The sequence below is a fragment of the Vulpes vulpes genome, chromosome 8 (assembly GCF_048418805.1).
Source record: "Vulpes vulpes isolate BD-2025 chromosome 8, VulVul3, whole genome shotgun sequence".
Lineage (NCBI taxonomy): Eukaryota > Metazoa > Chordata > Mammalia > Carnivora > Canidae > Vulpes > Vulpes vulpes.
In genome coordinates, this window is record NC_132787.1 from 77,559,632 (window position 1) to 77,583,396 (window position 23,765).

A 23,765-nucleotide genomic window follows, 5' to 3' on the forward strand; every position below is an offset into this window, starting at 1 on the left:
ATGGTTTTTTCAAGGAGGTGAATATAAATTCTTATGAGTAAACTGTAAACCATGATCAAAGCAAAACACTTTATATATAAAAGAGAAGTATGCCATCCATTCTCCATTTTTGCTTCAGTGCATAGTACTCAAATCAAAATCCCTCATTCATCATAAAATTCGTTAAGACTTAGTCGTCATTCACTCAAATCAATCTATAAGACACCCGGAGTCATGTCCTTATTGTAAGTCATACCTTTTGAGTAGTATCACAAGAAAGCTACATGGGTGGCAAGGCCACAGTAACCCTATGCCCTAAATGTCATTTGCATGAGCAGAACTAGGAATTCTTCCCCATCCCCCGGGTAATTCTAGACACCAACCAGACAAATATTTATCAACTGTATGAGGACAGGCAACCAATGCAGGCAAGGGGAGGCTAAAATAATTCAGGAAGAAGTGCGACAGGTAAACTTCCATACTGACTTGAGCTTTTACCTTGAAGGCATTTTCTAGATTGCTACAAGACAGAAGAGATAAAAACAAAGCTTCCTTTTTACTAGGCTGAGGTAAAAGTAGGTAAGACCTGAGGAGTAAAATCCTATGGAGGTTTATATTCCAGGCCCTAAAGGAAATCCCAATATATTAAAAGAATTGGTATCATACATGCTCTTGGACCACGACCCCCAAGGCAATTAAGATAAATTTATGAACTTTATTTTCTTGGAAATTAACTCACAATTAAAAGCAAAATTATAAAGTAAATTAAGAAATACTTAGAACCAAGTGATAATAAAAATATTACATAATCAAAGTATACAGGTACATTTACACTCTTAAATACTGATGATGGAAAAGTAGACAAAGTTGATGGGCTCTAGTCAGTCTTAAAAAGCTGGAATGGGAATATCAGAGTAAATCCAAAGAAACGTAGAAGGAAGAAAATAATAAACAGTGAAAAAAACTAAATAGAAAACATATAATTTAAAAAATCAACTAAACTCTTATTTTTTTTAGATAATAAAAAAGAAAAATCAGGCAAAACTATCAAGAAAAAAAGGGAAATGACACACATAAACATTATCAGGAGATTTACCAAATTATTCTGATGAAAGAATAAAATGAAAACTTACATTGATAAATTTGAAAATTTAGGAAATTTCAAAAATTTCCTGAATTAACTGATCAAAATGAACTTAAGTAGAATAAAAACTTATTCTAATTATTAATCAAATTATAGCCACAAGCCAAACTAAGAGACATTCTACATAATAAATGGCTTGTACTTTCAAAATGCCATGGTTATGAAAGACAAAGAATGAACTGTTCAGGACTGAAGGAAATTAAAGCAATACGACAACTAAATGCAATAAATGATTCTCAACTGAATCTCTGACCAGAAATTTTTTTCTTTGGTTATAAAGAACATAACTGGAACAACTAGAAAGTCTCACTAAAGCATTTAGATTAGGTAACAGTACTATAATACCACTCATTTATTGCCTTAATGATATATTTAGAAGGAAGAATGATTTCATGTTTCATATTTTTTTTTTTACTGCAGTGATAGTCTTATTAGTTTTATTTCTAATTTACAGCTTTGGAAACAAGAATAATACTCAAGTTTTAGGAAACTGAGTTTAAAAAAAAATTAGGAATTCTCAGTTAATTTTATATTCATTTTGAAGACTATTTCTGATATAAACTAATACCCAAAAGGTTAATCTAAACATTTAGGTATTCTACGGGCACCTGCGTGGCTCAGTTAAGCAACTGACTCTTGGTTTTAGCTCAGGTTGTGATCTCAGGAGTATGAGATTGAGCCCCACATTGGGCTCCGTGCTTAGCTTGGAGTCTGCTTGGACTCTCTCCCTTTCCCTTTGGCCCACCCTTAGGCTCTCTCTCTCTCTAAAATAAATAACTCTATTTTTTTAAAAAATAAAGATTTTTATATTCTGCTTAGTACAGGTTCCTTTAAATGTTGTAAGGACTGTGATTTGCACCATCTTCAAACTCCCAGTGCCCTCAAGGCCCTATATGAAATAAGTGATTTCAACAGAACTCACAAATGAAGAGAACAAAGTAAATGATTAATGGCTAGCATTTTTTATAGAGTTAATACCTGAAGAATAAAATTACTCTTGGTTAAGTCAACTTTCTCTTTTTAGGAAAATAAGTTAATCACTTTTTCCTGTTTTTCTAATGGAAAAATTTTACTGTATAGCTTGTTTTAAGGGAAAGATTTTTTTTTTAATTTTTATTTATTTATGATAGTCACAGAGAGAGAGAGAAAGAGAGACAGAGACATAGGCAGAGGGAGAAGCAGGCTCCATGCACCGGAAGCCCGACGTAGGATTTGATCCCGGGTCTCTAGGATCGCGCCCTGGGCCAAAGGCAGGCGCCAAACCGCTGCACCACCCAGGGATCCCTAAGGGAAAGATTTTTAAATCATATAATCTCCTTGTAACATTATATTAAAATGGAGTGCTTGGGTGGCTCAGTGCTTAAGCATCTGACTTCAGCTCAGGTCATAACCTCAGGATCCTGGGATGGGGATCCCTGCTCAGTGAGGAGTCTGCTTCTCCCTCTCCTTCTCCTCCTTCCACCCTATCCTCATGGTCTCTCATTCTCAAAAAAAGAAACCCCCCCCAAAAAAACAAAAAAACCCACACCCAATTACATTAAAATGTATGACTGATCATAATCTAATGACTATATTCAAACTTGATAATCTACAATGACAGTAAATATGGCATGACAAAAGCCCTTTTAGACTATCAATAATGCTATTAAATCAGAAGAAAGTAAGTGAGATTCAACAAAATTGGAAGGAAAATGTATCATTGTTATCATCATCTCAACAAACAACTAGTATTACTAAGCCCTCATTGTGCCAAATAGGATTTTAAATGATTTACAAGTATTACCACATTTAATTCTCAAATTGATGCCATATGGTAACTCAGAACTAGACTTTTCCAGAGGCTGGAAAGAGGGTGCCAGAGATCTTGTTCAGGACACTGAGACATGGTATACTCTCTCTCCTAGTGAGGACACAACCTCTAGAGCCAGAAGAGCCCAGTATTTGTGAATATTACCTTAAACAAAGGCGCATTAACTGTCCAGTGTAATTTTCTCTGGAATGTTGATGGAAGCGTAGAAAGACTTGTACCATAGCAACAAATCACTTATCTTCTACGCAATCCAGGCCGCCAATTTCATAGAGAGTTCTATGCCTCTCAAAGAATCCAGGTGCCCAGGAGAAACTACCCTGAGGCATGCTCTGGGGAGCCACTGTAGTTCCATCAAGTTCTAGATGCTTGGACATATACACCTGCAATTTATGGACATGTGTCTGTATACCCTCTTCTTGTCAAGAGGTAACCCCCTAAAGCAGCACAGATATGTTTTATATTACTATTATTCCCATTGCAGATGCTACAACTCAGGCACGGGGATGTTAAATAACCTGCATATAGTTAAATAAATCATGAGCTATAGATCCAGGGGAAAACCCATAGAATCATAGAAGTATCCATTTGTACCCCCATGTTCATAGCAGTATTATTCACAATAGCCAAAAGGTAGAAGCAACTGAAGTTTCTACTGACAGAAGAATGAATAAACACGATGTGGAATACATGTATGATAAAGTATTATGCAGCCTCAAAAAAGGAAGGAAATGGTGACACTCATTACAATACAGATAAACCTGAAGACATTATGCTAAGTGAAATAACATACAGAAGGGCAAATATTGTATGGTTGCACTTATAAATGAAGTACCTAGAGAATAGTCAAAATCACAGCAACAGAAAGTAGAATGGTGGTTGCTAAGGGCTGGGGGACAGGGAGTTATTATTTAATGAGTACAAAGTTTCAGTTGGGGAAGATGAAAACATTCTGGGGATGGATGTTGGTGATTGTACAACAATGTGAATGCTTCATGCCAGAACACAATACACTTAAACATTGTTAAAATGACAATTCTATATTGTGCCTACTTTACCACAGTTTCTTGTTTTGTTTTTTTGTTTTTTATTTGACAGAGAGAGAGAGAGAGAGGGTGCAAGCGCACAAGCCAGGGGAGCAGCAGAGGCAGAGGAAAAAGCAGGCTCCCTTCCCACTGAGCAGGGAGCCCAATGTGGGGCTTGATCCCAGGACTCTGGGATCATGACCTGAGCCAAAGGTAGATGCTTAACCACCTGAACCACCCAGGCACCCCATTACCACAGTTTTTGAACAAGTATATCCAATGTCTAAAACATTCTATAATTCCTGGTCTTTAGACTGTGTATGTTCAGCTCCAGTGACACAATGAAATGAGAATTCAAATATAATCACTTAGTGATGAGATGTATTCAATAAAGATTTATTAAAATCTAAGTAACATTTTAACAGAAAAACCTACTCCAGTGACCGATTTCAATAAGAACCTATTGTCTTAAAAAAAAAGAAAAAAAAAAAAAAAAAGAACCTATTGTCTTATGTGTCAGAAATAGAAACTAATTTAGTCATTCTCAGATATTTACTGAACACCCAGAATATATACCAAGAACTATGCTCAGTACTGGGAATTCAGTAGTGTGGAAAATGAGGATACAATCACTATACTAATGAATGCTACAAGCCAGTATGTAAGGAATTGGAAGAAGAGAGCTAGAGACACACATTAATAAGATAATTACAAAAATAAATGTCTCATTATAAATAACTACCCTGGAGGAATGTGGTTGGTTCTCTACATGAGCACATCAAAAAGTTAACTGCCTTAGATGGATGATTTAAGCAAGATTTGAAGAAAGATGAAGTGTTATGGTGGGGCTGTAAGAGCATCCAAGCCAAGGGAAATGAAGTTGCAGAGGTCCTGTGGCAGGAGGCAAACCTCAGAACCAAAGGAAGGCCACAGCCTGGCTGGGTCCCAGAGGACACAGGGAAAGTGTCAGGGCCAGGGACTGGACAGAGTGGCCAGGCAAAACTCCTCAGTTTTTTTTTGACTGTTTTAAGGATCTGGGTTTTTTTCCCTGAAAGCAATTAAAAGCCACTAAAAGGATGTAAGGTAGGAGACTGCAAAGTCAGAACTGCATTTTAAAAAGATTAGATAGAAGAATTAGAGATGTTCCAGGATTTAGTCTCCTCCCTACAAAATCAACAGTCTGACCTTTCTCAGAACCAGACTCAGCATCACAAAGTCTGTCTCTAGTACTGATTCTGTCACTAATTAAATATGAATCTTTATATAAGTTACTTGACTACCATCTCTAATATTGTCTATCCTTGAAGACTTCTAAAGCCCTGGAAAACTCAAAAAACTCTCTTTCTCAGATCCTATCCTCCAACTTGCTTTAGTCCTCAGGGTCTAAGGAAAAGAGAAATCTAGTGCCTATATAATTACCTGTTCTCTGAGACTGAGGCTCCCTACCAATGCACGTGGCATTCCATCCCTCCACATATAGGGTGCAGACCACAAACAGGAAGTAAGAAGGTAGGCCTCCCACCAACTCCCACTCACTGACCACTTCGGGGTTTACTTTGTTCTAAGGAATTCTGTTTCCACAAGGGAGGTCAACACAGAGTAAATGGATTTTCTTCCTTTGCATATTGTACAAAGTACACTTTACATTTTAATGAAACAAGGATGAAATCTATAAAGCCTCCATGACTTCAATTTTTTAACAATTATAAATCTTATCATGTATCTTAAGACTAGCAGTGTTTGAAATTCAGTCTAGCTATGATTTTAATAGATCTCAAAACAAGGACGTCAGACATAGTGATCTGCAGGCAGCTTAATTATCTGCTCCCAAAACACTACAGGTGATTCGACAAGTAGCATACAGAGTCTAGGATAAACAGATGCTTTGGATTATGAATGCTGAAAGCCAACTGTAGTCCTTACAGGAAAAGTCACAAAGAAAATCACCTAGACCAGGCCAACTGAGTTGTAGCAGTTCTATAACCCTTCTCTGCAGTGAGAGGTCTTCAGATACAAATCTGGGTACATGATGGAGACAGGTACACCTGATCTATACAGACCTGAAAACATTGAAAGAAAAAATAAGAACCTGACTCTCCAATTCAACAGAATGATGAATCTGATTTGACTGAATGGCACAAAACAACTTGCAAGCTTTTCATATGATCCTTTTGGAAAACAATCTGTAAAACTCATATTATCAACATATAACAAATCAATATTTAGCCACTCCACTCACTTCTATAGTAACACCCCAGGTTCTTATATGTCAACATCAAAGTAGAAGGCATGATACTACAGGGCAAACAGGATTCAAGGTGTAAGTCATTGTATCTGAAGTAACAAAGGACATAGAAAATCTTCCTGATTTTGTGACTTCTGAAAGATGTCAATTTTATGACACTGAAAATAATCTCAACACAAGAACAATATATAGAAAGGTCCAAGTACAGGGGATCCCTGGGTGGCTCAGGGGTTTGGCGCCTGCCTTTGGCTCAGGGCATGATCCTGGAGTCCTGGGATCGGGTCCAGCACTGGGACTCCCTGCATGGAGCCTGCTTCTCCCTCTGCTTGTGTCTCTGCCTCACTCTTTCTCTACGTCTCTCATGAATAAGTAAATAAAATAGTAAAAAAAAAAAAAAAAAAAAAAACAAGAAAGAAAGCTGAATCTTAGAGTAGTCTGAGCATGAAACCAAAGCATTTCAATGTTGCAGACAAAAGAACAGATCTTCTGTGCTGCCTAATCCAAGACAGACAACAACAAAGATTTTTTAAACCAAGTCATTTTAACCAGAGTAAGAGAGAAGAGGCAATCTGGGAGAGAATTCTTTTTTTTTTTTTTTTTTTTCTGGGAGAGAATTCTTTAGTTGGAGTCAAGAACAGATCAAATCCTGTCTCTGAAACCAACCTTACAAACAACAAAATGCAATTTTCTGAGCCTCTGAGTACACTTCTGCTTCAAAAAGTAACAATTAGAGTAGTAAATGATTTAAGATAATAGCGAGAATACCAAAGTGGCTTCCCAACTGCTAAATACCAAAGGAAACAAAACACGAGAAATGAAAACACTGGAGGGTGTGAAAACCCTGCCTAGAATGAGTATACAAGCAAGTACTGCAAAAGATACACACAAAATGATGTTTTAACTAATTCAGGTACATAGATTGTGTTCTCTTTAAAATGATTTTTTAATAAACGGCCTTTACTGATACAAAACAAATACTGAACCCAAAAAACTGCCTTCTTCCAAAAGAAACTCTCCCGCTGTCCCACCAGTCACCACCAGTGGGAAGCAGAGAGTTGCTATAGCGGGAACCAAAAACCTACATACCTGCTCTTTACCTGTTCACACCTATCTCCAAGAAAATCAGTCCCAACTGTCACAGAGCTCTGTACCATATCTTGAACAGGCTTGCCCCTCTCACTCCTCAGACAGGGTAAAGGGAATCTGCTGTACTACAACAGGGAAAGCATCCCCAGTTATAATCTGGGAAGCAGTATCTCAGAGTTAAACCACAAGAGACTGGCTATATAAGTAACAAGTTTATCTATAGGCACGATCACACAATATTTAAAACAAAACAAAACAAAACAAAAAATCCTTTCCAGATTTTTATAATGATATGAAAAGGTGCTCATTTTATACTGTTAAGGAAAACATGGTGGAGTAGGCAAAGTAGTAAACTCCAATTTAAACGACTTCCACTATGTCCTAACAAGAAAGTTCATGTGGGATTTATAAGCCCCCCCCCCCTTTTTTTTAAATAAGGTAGTGCTTGTGCAGGGACAGACAGATCAACAAGACAGAAGAGAATAGGTCACATCCAGAGGCAGACCTGAGCATATCTAAAACTCTGAAATAAGAGAGGAAGCATTACAAAATCATGAGGAAACAACCAATTCAATAAAAGGTGTTGGGATGTTTATTTTCCATAGGGGGAGAAAAACACATTAGACTCCCATACCTCACTCTACTTTCAAAAAATAAACTCCAGATATATTTATAGTCTTGAATGTGAATAACATTTTAAAACTATTAGAAAATAAAATAAAATAATGCAAGTGAAGAATGAACAAAGGATATGAATCTAAAATACAAAGAAGAGGGGCGGCTGGGTACCTCATCAGTTAAGTGTCTGCCTTCGGCTCAGGTCATAATCTCAAGGTCCTGGGATTCAGCCCTACATCGGGCTCCCTGATCAGCAGGGAGTCTGCTTCTCCCTCTCCCTCTGTCCCTGACCCTGGTGTCTCTTTCTCTCAAATAAATAAACAAAATATTTTTTAAAAATAAAAGTAAAATACAAAGAAGAAAAACCCTGCAGAGCCAAAAAACATAAGAAAACTTGCTTAATCTTATTAAGAAACACAAATTAAAATAAAATTAGAGGGCAGCCTGGGTGGCTCAGCGGTTTAGCACCGCCTTCAGCCCAGGGCGTGATCCTGGAGTCCCGGGATCGAGTCCCACGTTGGGCTCTCTGCAGGGAGCCTGCTTCTCCCTCTGCCTGTGTCTCTGCTTCTCTCTCTCTCTCTGTGTCTCTCATGAATAAATAAATAAAATCATTAAAAAAATAATAAAATAAAATTAGATAAGCATCAGGTTAGTAAAAATTTTAGTATGAAAAAACACAATGTTGAAGACAATATAAGAAAATGGATGAGAGGGACGCCTGGGTGGCTCAGCGGTTGGGTGCCTGCCTTTGGCTCAGGGCGTGATTCTGGAATCCCTGGATCCAGTCCCACATCAGGCTCCCTGCATGGAGCCTGCTTCTCCCTCTGCCTGTGTCTCTGCCATTCTCTCTCTCTCTCTCTGTCTGTCTCTCATGAATAAATAAATAAAATCTTAAAAAAAAATGGATGAGAAAGGAAAATACTCATTGACTGCTTGTGGGATTATAAATTTATACCTCAGACTGTAGAATAGCTTGGTTGCATTTGGTCAAATTTAAAGTGAGCACTGCCCTATGAATCACTATGAATAACTATTCCAATTCTTGTTATGGCTGAAAGCTCACATACATGCTCATAAAGGAAATGTGTTGGAATTTTCAATGAAGCATTATGGGTAGTAGCAAATGAAAAATGTTTTTAAAGCACTCCAGATGTTCATTGTACATAAATAATGTGGTGTTACATTCCATGAAGGAGTACTACAAATACTACCCAGTGGTTAAAATGAGTGAAGTGGGTATGTGTTTATTGAAATAGCTAGATGTCAGTAACAGGCAAAGAGCAAAATGTCACAGAGTAAATTGAAACACATGCAAAACAATCTTTATGCTGTTTTCAGACACACAAATACACAGTGAAACTAGAAAAACAGACTAGATAAATAGCAGATCTGTTATAGTGGCTGCCTCTTGACAGGAGGCAGGGGTGACAGGCATCAAAGGTACAAAGGGGGGGTAGAGAAGAGAACTAGGGAGAGACTATTAGAGACTCAGTATTATAATGGTTGAAATTTTCTTTAGTCCAAAGAACTAAAATACTAACATTTGTTTAGGTGGCATTATGTGGAATTTTATTACATTATCTTCTGTACTATTCTGTAATTTGCTGGTATTATTGTTTATAATGCACAAAGAGTAGCTGAAAGGAATTATTACAAAATGGTAAGAATATTCTACTCTGGGTGAGGAGAACAAAGCTTTGTTTGTTTGTTTGTTTGGCTGCTGCTGTACTAAATTTTGAAATTTTTCAAAAAAGCATACATTGATTTTAGAATTGAGAAAAAAATCTCCTTGAACAGGAGAAAAATACAAGTGGTGATTAGATTCTATATAGTTTTGGTTCAGATAATCTACTGACAGGATTTTGAGGGTTATTTTACAAACATGCAACTTGTACTCGTGCTCCTTCAGTAATGTACTCTAAAAAACAAAATATAAACCTATTGTAAGACCCCTAAACTTTTATATAAAATATTAATGTACCAATGGAGAGAACAAAACTTGCTTCTATAAACAACAATCTAGTCTCTGAGAATGCATAAAGAAAGATGCTCCATAATGGCTACAGAGTATTAATGCTTTCACCATCACCTATAGCATAAGAAAGTCTTGTAAGAAACAAATGTGATGTACATTCCAGTGTGAGTTTTTATATTATTGTGGTTTTTATATTATTGTGGCATTTTGTGGAAAGCATTTCAAATTGGAATATAACCAGAAAGTCATAAAACCTATCATTGTATTCCATTCCATCAGAAAACAAAATTGATGGGATCCCTGGGTGGCTCAGTGGTTTAGTGCCTGCCTTCAGCCCAGGGCGTGATCCTGGAGTCCCGGGATCGAGTCCCACATTGGGCTCCCTGCGTGGAGCCTGCTTCTCCCTCTGCCTGTGCTAGTCTCTCTGTGTCTCTCATGAATAAATAAGTAAAATCTTTAAATAAAAAGAGAAAAGAAAATTGAAACTTTTAGGAGGAGACTTGGGAAAACCTGCCAGTACCCTAAGTGAAAGGGTCTGGGTTAACATTTGAAGAACTTGAGACAGAGAGGAATGGTCAGATTTTGGATACATTTTGAGGGGAGACATTTTTAGGACTTTTGGTGCATTTTGTTTGGTAATGATTATGTCCTGAAAAATTTAAAGGAAGACATGATTGGAAGATGTATTTAAGTTTATACTATAAAACTCTGAAAGATACATTTAACAGAACAGAAAACAAATTATTGCTCACATTTTTCTGCATATTCTGGGCAAGATTTGCATTTGCAGTCATCAGCAGCAGTGCACAGTGATGATTTAAAGAAAATAATCAGAAACTGGTATTCAAAAGAGGCAGGATAGATAATGTAGTGTCATGAGTGATGCTGTAACTAGCATCAAATAAACAGTCTTGGGCAGCCTGGGTGGCTCAGCGGTTTAGTGCCACCTTCGGCCCAGGGCATGATCCTGGACACCCAGGATCGAGTCCCACATCGGGCTCCCTGCACGGAGCCTGCTTCTCCCTCTGCCTGTGTCTCTGCCTCTTTCTGTCTCTCTCTGTGTCTCTCATGAATAAATAAATAAAATCTAAATAAATAAATAAACAAACAAATGGTCTCAGGGAACTCCAGAGGCAAGATCTACATTAATAAACCGGTTGTAAAGAGACATGGTATTACGGAGGGGAAAAAAAGGAAACGGTTATTACATGTAATAGATATTGGTCAAATAATTTAACCTTGCCAAATCTCAGTTTTCTCAGACTATGCTTGTCTCAATGGGCTGTGGTCGTCAAATACAGTCACTTCTATCAGCAAAAACCTCCAAGTCTAAGTTGCTGGAGGGTGTAGAGAAAGAAGCCAAGTGCCAAGTTCAATGCCTGGCCATAGCGGGCATCAGCGGTATCAATTGAAATGGAAAGTTTCATTTGATGATGAAAGGAAAAAAAGAAACAGTCTAAGAAGAAGCAACCATAATGTAATGAAATAATGCACAAAAACAGAACCTCTTTTGGGGCGCCTGGGTGGCTCAGTTGGTTAGGAGTCTTGGGATTGAACCCTGCATCCGTCTCCCTGTTAAGCGCGCGGGGAGTCTGCTTCTCCTACCCCACCCTCTGCCTGCCACTCTGCCTGCTTGTGCGCTCTCTCTCTCTCTCTCTCATTCTGTGTCAAAAATAGTTTTGAGAGGTGGTCAAGTCCACTGAAAAAAATCTGTAAAGCATTATATACGATGTACAACAATTTAGGTACATAGATAGACTACAAGAAAAAAGCACACGAGTGAAAAGAAGATTGGTCAGAATGTTAAACTGTTTTCCCCAGAATATCCTTTTACTGTTCCATACCTATTCCATCAACAGTCATTCTTATTTTGTCTCAGCTCACAAACACAAGAGGGGACTTAGAAATGGGATACCTTAACCCCAGTTAACCAATCAGGTGAGCCAAATCAACCCAGCAGTCAGCAGGGCTAAAAGCCAGAAAGCTCTTTCACAGAAAGCTCTCTCATCTATAGCATGCTACACTGGCTTTAAAATTACAGTAGCAAAGGAAATAATAACACTTAAACTTCAAAAAGCATCTTACCAGGGTGATGTCTCGAGACGCCGCAGCTGCGCTCATATGCAAACTCGGCTGCCTCACAGAACTGCTGCAATCAAGGGCTCGAGCGAATGTCCCAACAGCACTAAATAATACACAAAAACAAAGAGGAAAAATTAAGGCTCTGTTATTTTTTTATATTAAAAAAAAAAATACCACGCATTTTGGTAGCGCATAAAAATTGTAAAAGTCGGTGGTGAGGATGCAGGTGCCGGAAGCTGAGGTCTGAATGTGAGTCTCAACCTTGTCTCCAATGAACATGGGGCTTTGGGCGAGATGTCCCAGTTTCTTCCTGTAAAAGATCAGTGCTCTACACTCGTCTCTCCGCTACAGTTCCTTTCTGGGGCAGGCAGGACTCATTTCCTTCTTGCTCTTGATGTGGTCATTCAGGGAGGATCTCCTGGAGTGGACTGCACTAGGCAATCTGCCTTGGGTACTTTAGAGATAGTGACGGTACACTGATGAAATCAAACTCTGCCTGCATCTAGCAGTCTCAGAAATTTGTCATCCCTAAGTACATCAGCCTCCAAGAGGTAATCCTCTAAATAGGCTGTAGGGAATTATTTTCCATGTTTTTTACAGTTGGGGCTCGTTTTGGGGCTCATTTTCTTTACAGGGGAAGACAGGTAAATTTATACAGGTAATTAAAAAAGATAGCTGTCAGGTGGATATGTGCTATGGAGAAAAAAATAAAGGAAATGGAGAAGAAAAAAAAGTCAAACAAGTTCTTGGATGTTTAAGAATCAAATATCAAATAAAAAGTATTTTCTCTAAGATTTAAGCATATGACAAGACATTTTACTATATATGGGTCATTATAAGGATATTCAGAAACAGTGATTTGTGTGCCACAAAGGGACAGATCTATTCTAAAATACCATGGAGTAAACAATTTCCTATTCAACTGTGCTCAAAAAATGAGAAGTAAATGAGCTGCAGAGTTTGACAATTACTGCAAAGCAAGTTCTGAAAACTTTTTAAGCTCAAATTGTGAAATCCCAGTAACATTTTTCCTTAAAATGAGGTATCATCAATTGTACCGACCTCTTCCTATGAGGGCTCAAGATATAATGGATTTCTATTAAAACAAAAAAACAAAAAAACAAAAAAACAAAAAAAAAAAAAGAGAAAACAATTACAACTTTTTTTCACTTAATGATTTAGAATGCCTACCCACAGATAAAGCATGAAATGAACATAAGACTTGCTGTTTGTTTTATTTTATTCCCTTCTCCTTGCTGTATTTTAAGCATGTTAGCTGAAGAAATTTTTAAATGCCCCAATTAACATATAACACATGTGCATAAAAGCACACACTGTACAGCTCTGCAGTAATAGCAAAGTGAATCCTTCCATGTCACTAACACCCAGGACAAGAAATAGAACACAGCAGCATCCCAGAAGACTCCTCGTGCTCCTTTCCAATCTGTACTCTCTTCCTCTTCCCAAAAGAGAACCACCATAATCAATTCCAACACCGTGGGTTAGTTTTGCTCATTTGAGATAATAAAAGTGTATACCATGCTCTTTCTACATCCAGCTTCTTCTGTTCAAAATTGTGTTTGTGGACTCACCCATGCTATTGGTTATAGCTGTGTTCATTTTCCTTGCTATGGAGCATTTCTTTGTATGATACCCCATCCCCACTCCACTCTGTTGTTGATGGAAGTCTGTGTTCCAGTTTGGGGCTACTCTGGGTAGGGTTATTAATGCCATCTATACCTTTTGGTGCACAGGTGTTAAGTATGCTTATCTGCCCAGTATACATTCAGGAGTGAAACGTAAAGGATATGTATGTCAGATGATTGCAAAGCAGCTATACCAACTTATACTTCCACCAGCACAATGAGTAGAGTGTTAGCTGCTCCACCTCTTTACTAATGCACTATCTTTTAAAATTTAACGATTCTGGTGGGATGTGCAATCATATTTGATTATGGTCTTAATTAGTATTTAGAAGGTCTTTTTTAAAACAAAAATTGAGGGATGCCTGGGTGGCTCAGTGGTTGAGTGTCTGACCTTGGCTCAGGTCGTGATCCTGGGGTCCTGGGATCGAGTCCCACATCAGGCTCCCCGCAGTGAGCCTGCTTCTCCCTCTACCTGTGTCTCTCATGAATAAATAAAATCTTTTAAAAAAAATTTTTTAAAAGGTACCAGGTGCACCTCTTTGGTGTCTCTCATGCTGGCTTCAAGGAAAATGGAAATGTATGGCCCTTGGCAATCAGGAAAAGGAAAAAACAGTGGAAATCAAATTTGAAACTGCAATGTCTATAATGGCCCAGATCTGAGTAACCTGTCTGGAGTCTCTAGGCCAGTGATTACACCAATGATTGATTTCCATTCCCAAATATTCAGTCTCATCTATCTATCCACTGACTGGCTTCCCCAACAATGTACTTCAGGTCTCCATCTGATCACCAGTGGCTGCGTGGGTGCTAGAGTCTGAACCCTAGCCACCAACATGATGTGATTTCTGTGGAGACAGGCACTATGAACAGTGCTAAAGGTGGGCAGAGACCCTTTTTTCCTTTGTGTTACAATAACATTTCAACAGAAAATTAGAGAACATAATGATGACCCTGTAATCATGTCTATATCTACCTGATTCTAATATTTTATACCATGTTTGGTTCATTCTTTAAGGAAATATTAGAAATTTTAGAGCCTCCTATACACATTCCCAGAACTCATAATACATATAATATGCATATGTACTTATATGACTTATATGCCCATTAATGAAATAAGACATTGTTTATACATTGTAAAACTTTTCATATGTGATCATACTATGTGTATCCTCATTTAACATTGTTTTTGAGATTTATTTGTTATATATCCCTCTAATTCATTCATTTTCATTGTTGTAAAGTAATGTTCCATTACTGAATATGCTTCACTTCACTTAATCAGTTGCTTGCTGGTGTACTCTTAGTTTTGTTGCAATTTCTCACTATTTACATTACTATGATAATTTCACTTTCCGCTTTGCAGTAATTCCTCCATGAGCATTATTTACCTTTATAATTGAAAAATAAAAATAAGTTTTTGTTCCATTCATTTTCTTAAAGGGGGGTGGGCAAGCCAGTCAGGCAGCCAGGCTGAAAGCTCTCAAAGGAAAGCCATATGCTTAGCAATAAGCCCTACTCATATGCAGGTGCTTTAAAAGGAATTTGAGATGCATATTATTATTATTGACACCGGAATCATCCCTGTCTAGAGTAAAAGAGATAGCTGCTTTAATTAAAGATCTGGGATTTCAGATGTTGAATTTCATCTTCATATTGTTCCTTAGTGCTTAAATTTTTACAAGAAGCATTTATTACTTATCTTAATCAGTAAAGCAATAAATCTATTTTCAAACAAAAACTAATGATTAATCATATTTAGGAAAGGATGGGATACATATTTAGGTCTTCTTACATAACTAGAAAAAGAATACAACCAATGGGAAAAGTAGAATATATACATTTACAAATTCTTTTCTAAAAAGAAAAGATACTTCTTAACTCAATAGTGCTATACTTACCGTGCTACAACTAAAAACTGGTCAATCTGTCGATCTGTAAGTGGGCTATTTGGATCCCAAACTTTAACTTCCAATTTGGACTGTTCCCTCTCATCTGATTCTCCTATCGGAGAACAAAGGAAATGGAGTCTTGTTACTTAACAAGGAAACTATCACATGTTTGACACAGCATTCACAATGTAAGGTAAATGTTAATGGCTCTGTACATTCTTTCAGAGAGCAGATGGACAACATTTTGTAAAGTGAACACTGGTAATAATACAAAGTATATGAGATCTTCATTTAGTCAGTAAACTGTATTTCCTGAGTACCCTACAAGTGTGAACCATGAAGTCTCATGCTGAGGGATATACAGACAAAAAAGAAAGCACTCTTGCCACAAGACACTTTCACTGTGGTAAAACTAACGCATAAGTAACTAAGATACAAACAGAAAGAAACAGATGTCATAAAGGACATACAGAACTGGCTGTAAGTGAGGTGCCTGGGTGGCTTGGTCAGTTAAGTGTCTGACTCAATTTCAGCTCAGGTCATGATCTCAGGGTCATGAGATGGAGCCCCAAGTCAGGCTCCCCACTCCGCAGGAAGTCTGCTTGAGACTCTCTCCCTCTGCCCCTCTCTGTTCCCTCTCTGGAAGGAAGGAAGGAAGGAAGGAAGGAAGGAAGGAAGGAAGGAAGGAAGGAAGGAAGGAAGCTATAAGATTCTGAGGATTAGAGAAATCACTTCAGACTAGTTAGAGAATGTCATGAAGGGGGTGGCATTTCTGCTAAGAACTGAAGGGTCTGAGGGATGCCTGGGTGGCTCAGTTGGTAAGTGTCCAACTCTTGATTTCAGCTGAGGTCATGATCTCAGGGTCATAAGTTGAGCCCTGCATTAGACTCCACACTCAGCAGAAGTCTGCTTGGATATTCTCTCCCTCTGCTCCTCCCCCTGCTCACGCTTTCTCTCTCTCAATAAATAAAAAAATCTTTTAAAAAACAAAACAAACAAAAAAACCCCACAACAATTGATGGGTCTGAGTGCACCAGCAAGGAGAAGGACTTAACGTAACAAATGAGAATGTGGGGACGCCTGGGTGGCTCAGCAGCTGAACATCTGCCTTTGGCTCAGGGCCTGATCCCGAGCTCCAGGATCGAGTCCCACACTGGGTTCCTTGTGGGGAGCCTGCTTCTCCCTCTGCCTGTGTCTCTTGCTCTCTCTTTCTCTCATGAATAAATAAAATCTTAAAAAAAAAAAAATAAGAAATGAGAATGTGAACAACGTCATGTGGCTTTAAAATGTGATAGAAAATCAGCTCATTTTGTCAGGAGCACATTAAGAGGAATGAGAAGAGAGAAGTAAGAAAAGAAGGTTACAAACATATTACTGAAGATTCTACGCAGATGTTATTTCAAGATAATGAGAAGCACTAGCCTTTTCGTCGTAGGAGAGCCACGAGACCAGAACCAAACTTCGTACCTCACATTTAGCAATGCTTTAGAGAGCTACCTGATGAAGACAAAACATGTACTGACAGTGGCGGCACAGAGCAAAGAAAGACTGATATAGTGGGGAGATTTCAAGTCTTGACAACTATACTGGCAGTGGGGCACTAACAGAAAGCAGGGATGCTAGCAGAGGTGAGGGTGGAGGGGAAGACTGACAATGATGTGGGATGCTTTGTTTTAGAAATCTTTCACAAGGAGAGACAACCGTCAGGTGGGACTCAGAGAAAGGTCAGTGAAGGAAAAGAGACTTGGGAGGCAACTGGGAGTCTGATTTATAGCTATGGATTTCTTATTAGGCTGGGGGCTGGGTTTGGCTTTGTTTTACTTTTGATCACTGTATCTGTAACATGAGGCAGAGTGCTTTGCACTGACTGACAACTCTAAATCTAAACATTCCTGGCGACAGACAAACCCTGGCTATGAGCTTCTTTTGTGTTCAGTCCTGGTAAAAGAGCAACCAGGAGGCAGCCGCGGTGGCCCAGCGGTTTAATGCTGCCTTCACCCCGGGGTGTGATCCTGGAGACCAGGGATCGAGTTCCACGTTGGGCTCTCTGTGTGGAGCCTGCTTCTCCCTCTGCCTGTCTCTCTTTGTCTCTCTGTCTCGCTCTGTGTCATGAATAAATAAATAAAAAATCTTTTAAAAAGAGCAACCAGGTATCAGCAGCTCAATAGGAGAAAGGGCACGGGGGAGGAGGGGCAGTCTCCTAAGTCAGCCACACAGTCAGGGTAGAGCTTGCCCCCTGTTCAAAGGCAGGTAACCACAAAGCCAATCTCCACCCCCAACATAAAGAAGCACAAGTAGAACAGAGCCAGTACTAGGCCAAAAAGATCCCATGTTTGAAAGGATTTCATTTTTCATTGTTTGTAATTACAATTTTCAGTAGTCTAAGCCAAGACATTCAACATTAGCTCAGTTAAAAACCAAGAAATTCGCAAAAGGCATGGAACTTGAGAAAGTAGAATGACACACCTATCTTCCCTGTAATCTTCGAATAATAAAACTTCAGATAAAGATAAAAAAAGATAATGATAAAATGAAATCAACATTTGAAATCTATATTTTTAAATAACACAAGATGATTAAATGATGATACTATTCAGTATTAAGCCCCTGTTACACTATATACTCCAAAATGGTTAAAACTGACATTTACTTTTCAAATTCAAGTTAGTTAGGTTGATACATTTCAGTCCCATCCATATATTCTGCTACATACAACAGAAATTCAATATAAGAATTCTAAATAAATTTGCTGCAAACAATAACAAAATATTCTTGGATGCATTCATACTGATACCTAAGGTGCAGATAATACCATTGGATGAGAACAAAAACAGCAGCAGCAACAACAAAAGAATAAATACAGAAATGTTCTATATCACTCTCACTAATGAGAATTCCCCATATAATTACACTTTTATCACACTATGATCACTTCTTCACAGGGCAAAAACTTTTAAGAAACTCTTTTAATAAACCTGTTGAGAATCAAAAAGAAAAAAAAACCAAACCTGTTAAGAATCCATAAAACTAAATTCTCAGCTAAACTAGCAGTAATCTTTGGAATGGCCTTAGTATCTGTGGTATGAGCTAGAGACAAGACCAAGATTAACTTCATGATCTGATCATGTTCATTCTAGTCAACACAATAATCTCACTTCCCTCCTCCATTTATGGTAATCATCTGAGCAATTCCAATCTAGTCCCACACCAGCCCATGAATCCCTGAATCCTTTTTGTTTGTTTGTTTGTTTTGAATCTCTGAATCCTTAAAATAGTATTTACCAACTAATTACATGAGTGTCTACAGTTCCTTATTTTTGCTTTATAAGTTCTTCATAATTTTGAAAAAAATGTAGATTCAGTAATGATTTAAAATGTGATAGCCCTAAACCTCCAGCTGTATTTTAAGATTTCTAGAAATTATGGACAAGAAAGAAAGAAAATAGGAACAGGAGAGAAAGGAAAGAAAGGAAAGAGGAAAGGAAAGGAAAGGAAAGGAAAGGAAAGGAAAGGAAAGGAAAGGAAAGGAAAGGAAAAGAAAGGAAAAGAAAGGAAAAGAAAGGAAAAGAAAGGAAAAGAAAGGAAAGGAAAGGAAAAGAAAGGAAAAGAAAGGAAAAGAAAAGAAAGGAAAAGAAAAGAAAGGAAAAGAAAGGAAAAGAAAGGAAAGGAAGAAGAAAGAAGAAAGAAAAAAGAAAAAAAGAAAAAAGAAAGAAGAAAAGAAAAGAGAAAGAAAAATGGACAAAATACTTCCTCAGTATGACCACCTAAAGGCACATAAGGCTATTCAAAGACTGAAGAACTAAAGCTGTATAGCACTCATCCTATAGGACCTTTCCTAGATAACTGGAAATATCCCTTGTTCTAAACACAATTCATTTTCTTTGTACCAATCATCAGAGTACTATACTTTTTTATATTAAATTCAGAAACTCACAAGGATGCCATTTGTCACTATTTTTATTTAATATTGTTCTGAAAGTTCTGGCCAATTTTTTAAGTTATGAATCAAAGGAATAATGAGTTACAAGAGACAAATAATATATGTCATTTATATGTGAGATCTAAAAACACAAAACTCATAAAAACAGAGTGGAGGACAGCCCGGGTGGTTCAGCAGTTTAGCGCTGCCTTCAATCCAGGGTGTGATTTTGGAGACCCAGGATGGAGTCCCACATCGGGCTCCCTGCATGGAGCCTGCTTCTCTCTCTGCCGGTGTCTCTAGGCCTCTCTCTGTGTGTCTCTCAGGAGTAAATAAATAAAATCAATAAAATCTTAAAAAACAAAAACAAAAACAAAAAGAGTGGAATGGTGGTTACCAGGTTACCAGGGGATGGAGGGTGGGGAAATTGAGAAGATTTTGTTTAGGGATACAAACTTCCAACTAGTAGATAAGTAAGTCCTGGAGATTCAATGCACAGCATAGTGCTTACTGTCAACAATACTATAAACTTCAAAGATGGTAAGAGACTAGATCTTAATTGTTCCCACAACAAAAAAGAAGTAATTATGTGATGTGATGTGATAGCAGTGTTAGCTAAGCTATGGCAGTAATCACACTGTAATATATAAATTCATCAAATCAACACATTATACACAAACTTACACAATGTTATATGTCAATTATCTCTCAATAAATTATAAAAAAATGTGTATCTAGAAAGGCACAATAAGGGCAGCCCGGGTGGCTCAGGGGTTTAGTGACGCCTTTGGCCCACGGTGTGATCCTGGAGACTCGGGGTCAAGTCCCGCATCGGGCTCCCTGCATGGAGCCTGCTCCTCCCTCTGCCTGTGTCTCTACGTCTCTGTCTCTCATGAATAAATAAACAAAATCTTTAAAATAAATAAACATAAATAAATAAAATAAATAAATAAATAAATAAATAAGCAAGCTGGATGGGATTATAATATATAGCAATAGTAATTAAACAATATTGTACTGGCACAAAAATAATCAAAAGCACAGAAACAGACTAGATTATTATTATTTTTAAACACTGAGGGAAATATCTTCAAAACTCCCTTCATCTGTAACTCTTAAGCTTCCCCATATAGTTTGACCATAGTGGAAAGTGCCACAGATTTTGAGGTCACTAAACTAACCACTACTTGCACTAGAGGAAAGCACTTCTTGTAGAATTTCAATCTTTTTTCTCTTCAACTCTGTTTATCTGTAAGAATACTTGCTTCCCCAATTGCTGAGGAAAGTCTCATATAATTTGACCCTACTTCTATACTATACTGATACTTCCCTATTTATCAACTGCATATAAACTTATTCAAGTTTCAAAAGCACATATTGTAGCAGAAGAGACTATACTAATTTACTTCTCTTTTTTTAAAGATTCATTCATTCATTTATTTGAGACAGAGAGAGGCAGAGACATAGACAGAGGGAGAAGCAGGCTCCCTGTGGAGAGCCTGATGAAGGAATTGATCCTAGGACCCTGGGATCACGACCTGAGCTAAAGGCAGACACTTAACCACTGAGCCACCCAGGCATCCCTAATTTAATTCTTTAATTCTCAAAGACAGATACCTCCCGAAATTACCAAATATCAACAAGAATTATTTAATTAGTAGCAGCAGACAGTGGTGGTCAGGGGAGAAATGCTTTATAGGAATTACTTCATCAGATCATCACAGCATAGGATGTGTGCACAAACACTCTCATTGAAGAGGAGAAAATGGGAACTTCGAGGAGTTAGTTTTCCCCTGGTTACTCAGCTTAACAGATTACTGCCAGGCTTTACTCAAACCTGTAAATCTAGTCATTTAAGTTTATTAGTTTAGTGTTATAATGTTTTTTAGCAGTTACAAATTTTAATATGCAAATAGATTTTTATTAAAATTTCAGTATTATAGTGAAATAATAGTGTAGAAATAATTCAAAACTCCCTACTAGCACATCTTTTTCAAAGAAAGTTCTCAAGTATTTATTCAAACTCAAAAAAAAAAAAAAAAACCTCAATAAAAGATTTAAAAAAATCTCAAAGAAACTTTTACCTTCCTTTGCAAACTACACAGTGATCTTTCCAGATCTCGAGTTTGTTAGATGGTTAAATTCATTTTAAATGAATTTAAAAATTCTGAAGTTACAAAAAGATTTATTCACTAGCAAAACAAATGCCACAAGAACGTCTTAGAATTCATCAAGACACATTCACAAACAAAGCAAGCCTGTAATATATTCTGGCATGGTGCTGAGGCTGCCACCTACTCAGGATATTAATTCAAGTTCTATATCCCATGCCAGTGCAGATTGGAATCTGGCCACTGGTCAAAATGTACCCACTCAAAAGTATCAAAAGGGTAGTAAACCTAGACTTGCAGCAAGTCCTAAATACCTGTTCTTGAGTATGATATTTTCTACTATTTAATTTCCCTGCAAACAGGTACTAGCTACATATAGGAGTTTCTAATGATGGATGTCCACATTTTTCAAGAGTGGTTTAACTGTTGGTGTACCTATTTGCCACCCTATACCCTTTCCCCCTGAAAATATATTAATTATAAAAAAGAAGAGTGTTCTTAAAATCTTGTATCTAGTTAGTTGCCTGATTACAAGTGAAATGTAACATGTTGGATATGCTAAATGCTTTACGCTGAAATAAGAATTCAAAGTGACTTCTTCATTTACAATGAAAAATATGGCATTTTTCTTTGTTAAAGATGAATACTTACAGCTAACAAACTATAAACTTAAAAATAAACTTAACAAGAAATGTATAAAATCTATGACTAAATCTATATTAAGAAAACAAAAACAAAAACCACAAGACCCAAAAGTAGCCTTGAACAAAGAAAAAGACATCCCTTGTTTCTAATTAAGACTTTTCAAAACCATCAAAAGTCTGTTCTCCCTAAATTAACCTAAAACTTAACGAAACTCTAATAAACATGGTAAGGAAGATTAAAGCTAATAATAAAGTTCATTTGGAAAAATAAGAGGAGGATTAGCCTCACCAGATATTACCACACACTACAAAGTTGCTATAATTTAAAAAGTAAATTACTAGAGCATTAACAAACAGACCAGTGAGACAGAATTAAAACCTCAGAAACAGACCTAAATAGACCCAAAGAAACAGAGTCAATCTTACAAAATGACCAATCACCTCCCAAAGTAATAGAAAATATGAATACAATTTCAATCAGAATTCTAATGAAATCTGGGAAGGAAGAATTTGACAAATTGATGAAAACTTAGAAAAAAAACCTCTGAGATGAGACACCTCCCCATCCTGCCACACACACACACACACACACACACACACACACACACACACACAGAAAATTTTAAAGAACAATGAGGGGAAACTTACCCTAACATAAAACATGTAATAAGAGATAAATAAACTCAAATCTACCACACAACAAAATACTGAATGTAATTTCATATAATAGTAATGTTACAAACAGGGAGAACATGTTAAATTAGTAACCGTGTTTAACAGTGGGCAAGGAGGGATGATCTGAGGGACTACTATTTTTTGTTTTCAGTATAATTGCACTTTCTGCCACAATTCCTATTATTTGTAATAAAGTAATTTTAAAATCTAATAAATGGGAGGAAGCAAAGAGAATATAGTGGAGTCCCTTTCTTATGTATGCTATGTTGCAAAGGGACTCGTCATATGCACTTCTAACTGTGTGACTTCTCTGGCGATACTGTGGGATGAGAGACAAGACCCTAAGAGTGGAATACTGAAACAGTAGCCTTCAGAATGTCATTCTCTCAATTCTAAGGTTCACTGGGTATCTCAAGAGATCCAGTAGGGCCTTTTTTCTTCCCTCACCACAACAACCTGGCTTTTCTTATTTTATTTAAGGTGTATCACGTAGTGTTTCATTAGGAGACAGAGTTCTATTACTTAAATAAAGTTTATAAATCACTCACCCAGAAGACTGCCAGGACTGCAGACATGTTAAAGATAATTATTAATACTTGTTAATGGGGTGCCTGGGTGGCTCAGTTGGTTAAGCATCTGCCTTCGGTTCAGGTCATGATCCCAGGGTCTTGGAATTGAGCCCCAGCGGCAGCCTCTCTGCTCAGCAGAGGGCCTGCTTCTCCCTCTCCCTCTGCCACTCCCTGCTTGTGCTTTCTCAAATAAATAAATAAAATCTTAAAAAAAAAAAAAACCTGTTAAAGAACTATGAAATATCTATTACATTAATGAATTTTCTAAATACAAAGTATGCTTTGTCAAGTAACTGGTACAATTCTCCAAATGGCACAAGCTGTTAAGAATCATTCCTCCTGGGATAC

The 23,765-nt window shown here is 37.5% G+C and overlaps 1 protein-coding gene across 24 annotated transcripts in view; it reads right to left on the bottom strand.

The window, feature by feature from the left end:
• MTA3 (metastasis associated 1 family member 3) overlaps positions 1-23,765 on the bottom strand; it is a 220,688-nt gene that overhangs the window by 58,266 nt on the left and 138,657 nt on the right. For all 24 annotated transcript variants that reach the window (XR_012003145.1, XR_012003151.1, XR_012003144.1 and 21 more), the window contains 2 exons: positions 15,509-15,611; positions 11,965-12,064 (listed from right to left, as the gene is read on the bottom strand). Coding sequence is in view for 14 of the 24 variants with exons in the window: in XM_072767199.1 (XP_072623300.1) it covers positions 11,965-12,064; positions 15,509-15,611 (203 nt within the window). In the remaining 10 variants the exon portion in view is untranslated. The remainder of the gene's footprint in view (positions 1-11,964; positions 12,065-15,508; positions 15,612-23,765) is intronic.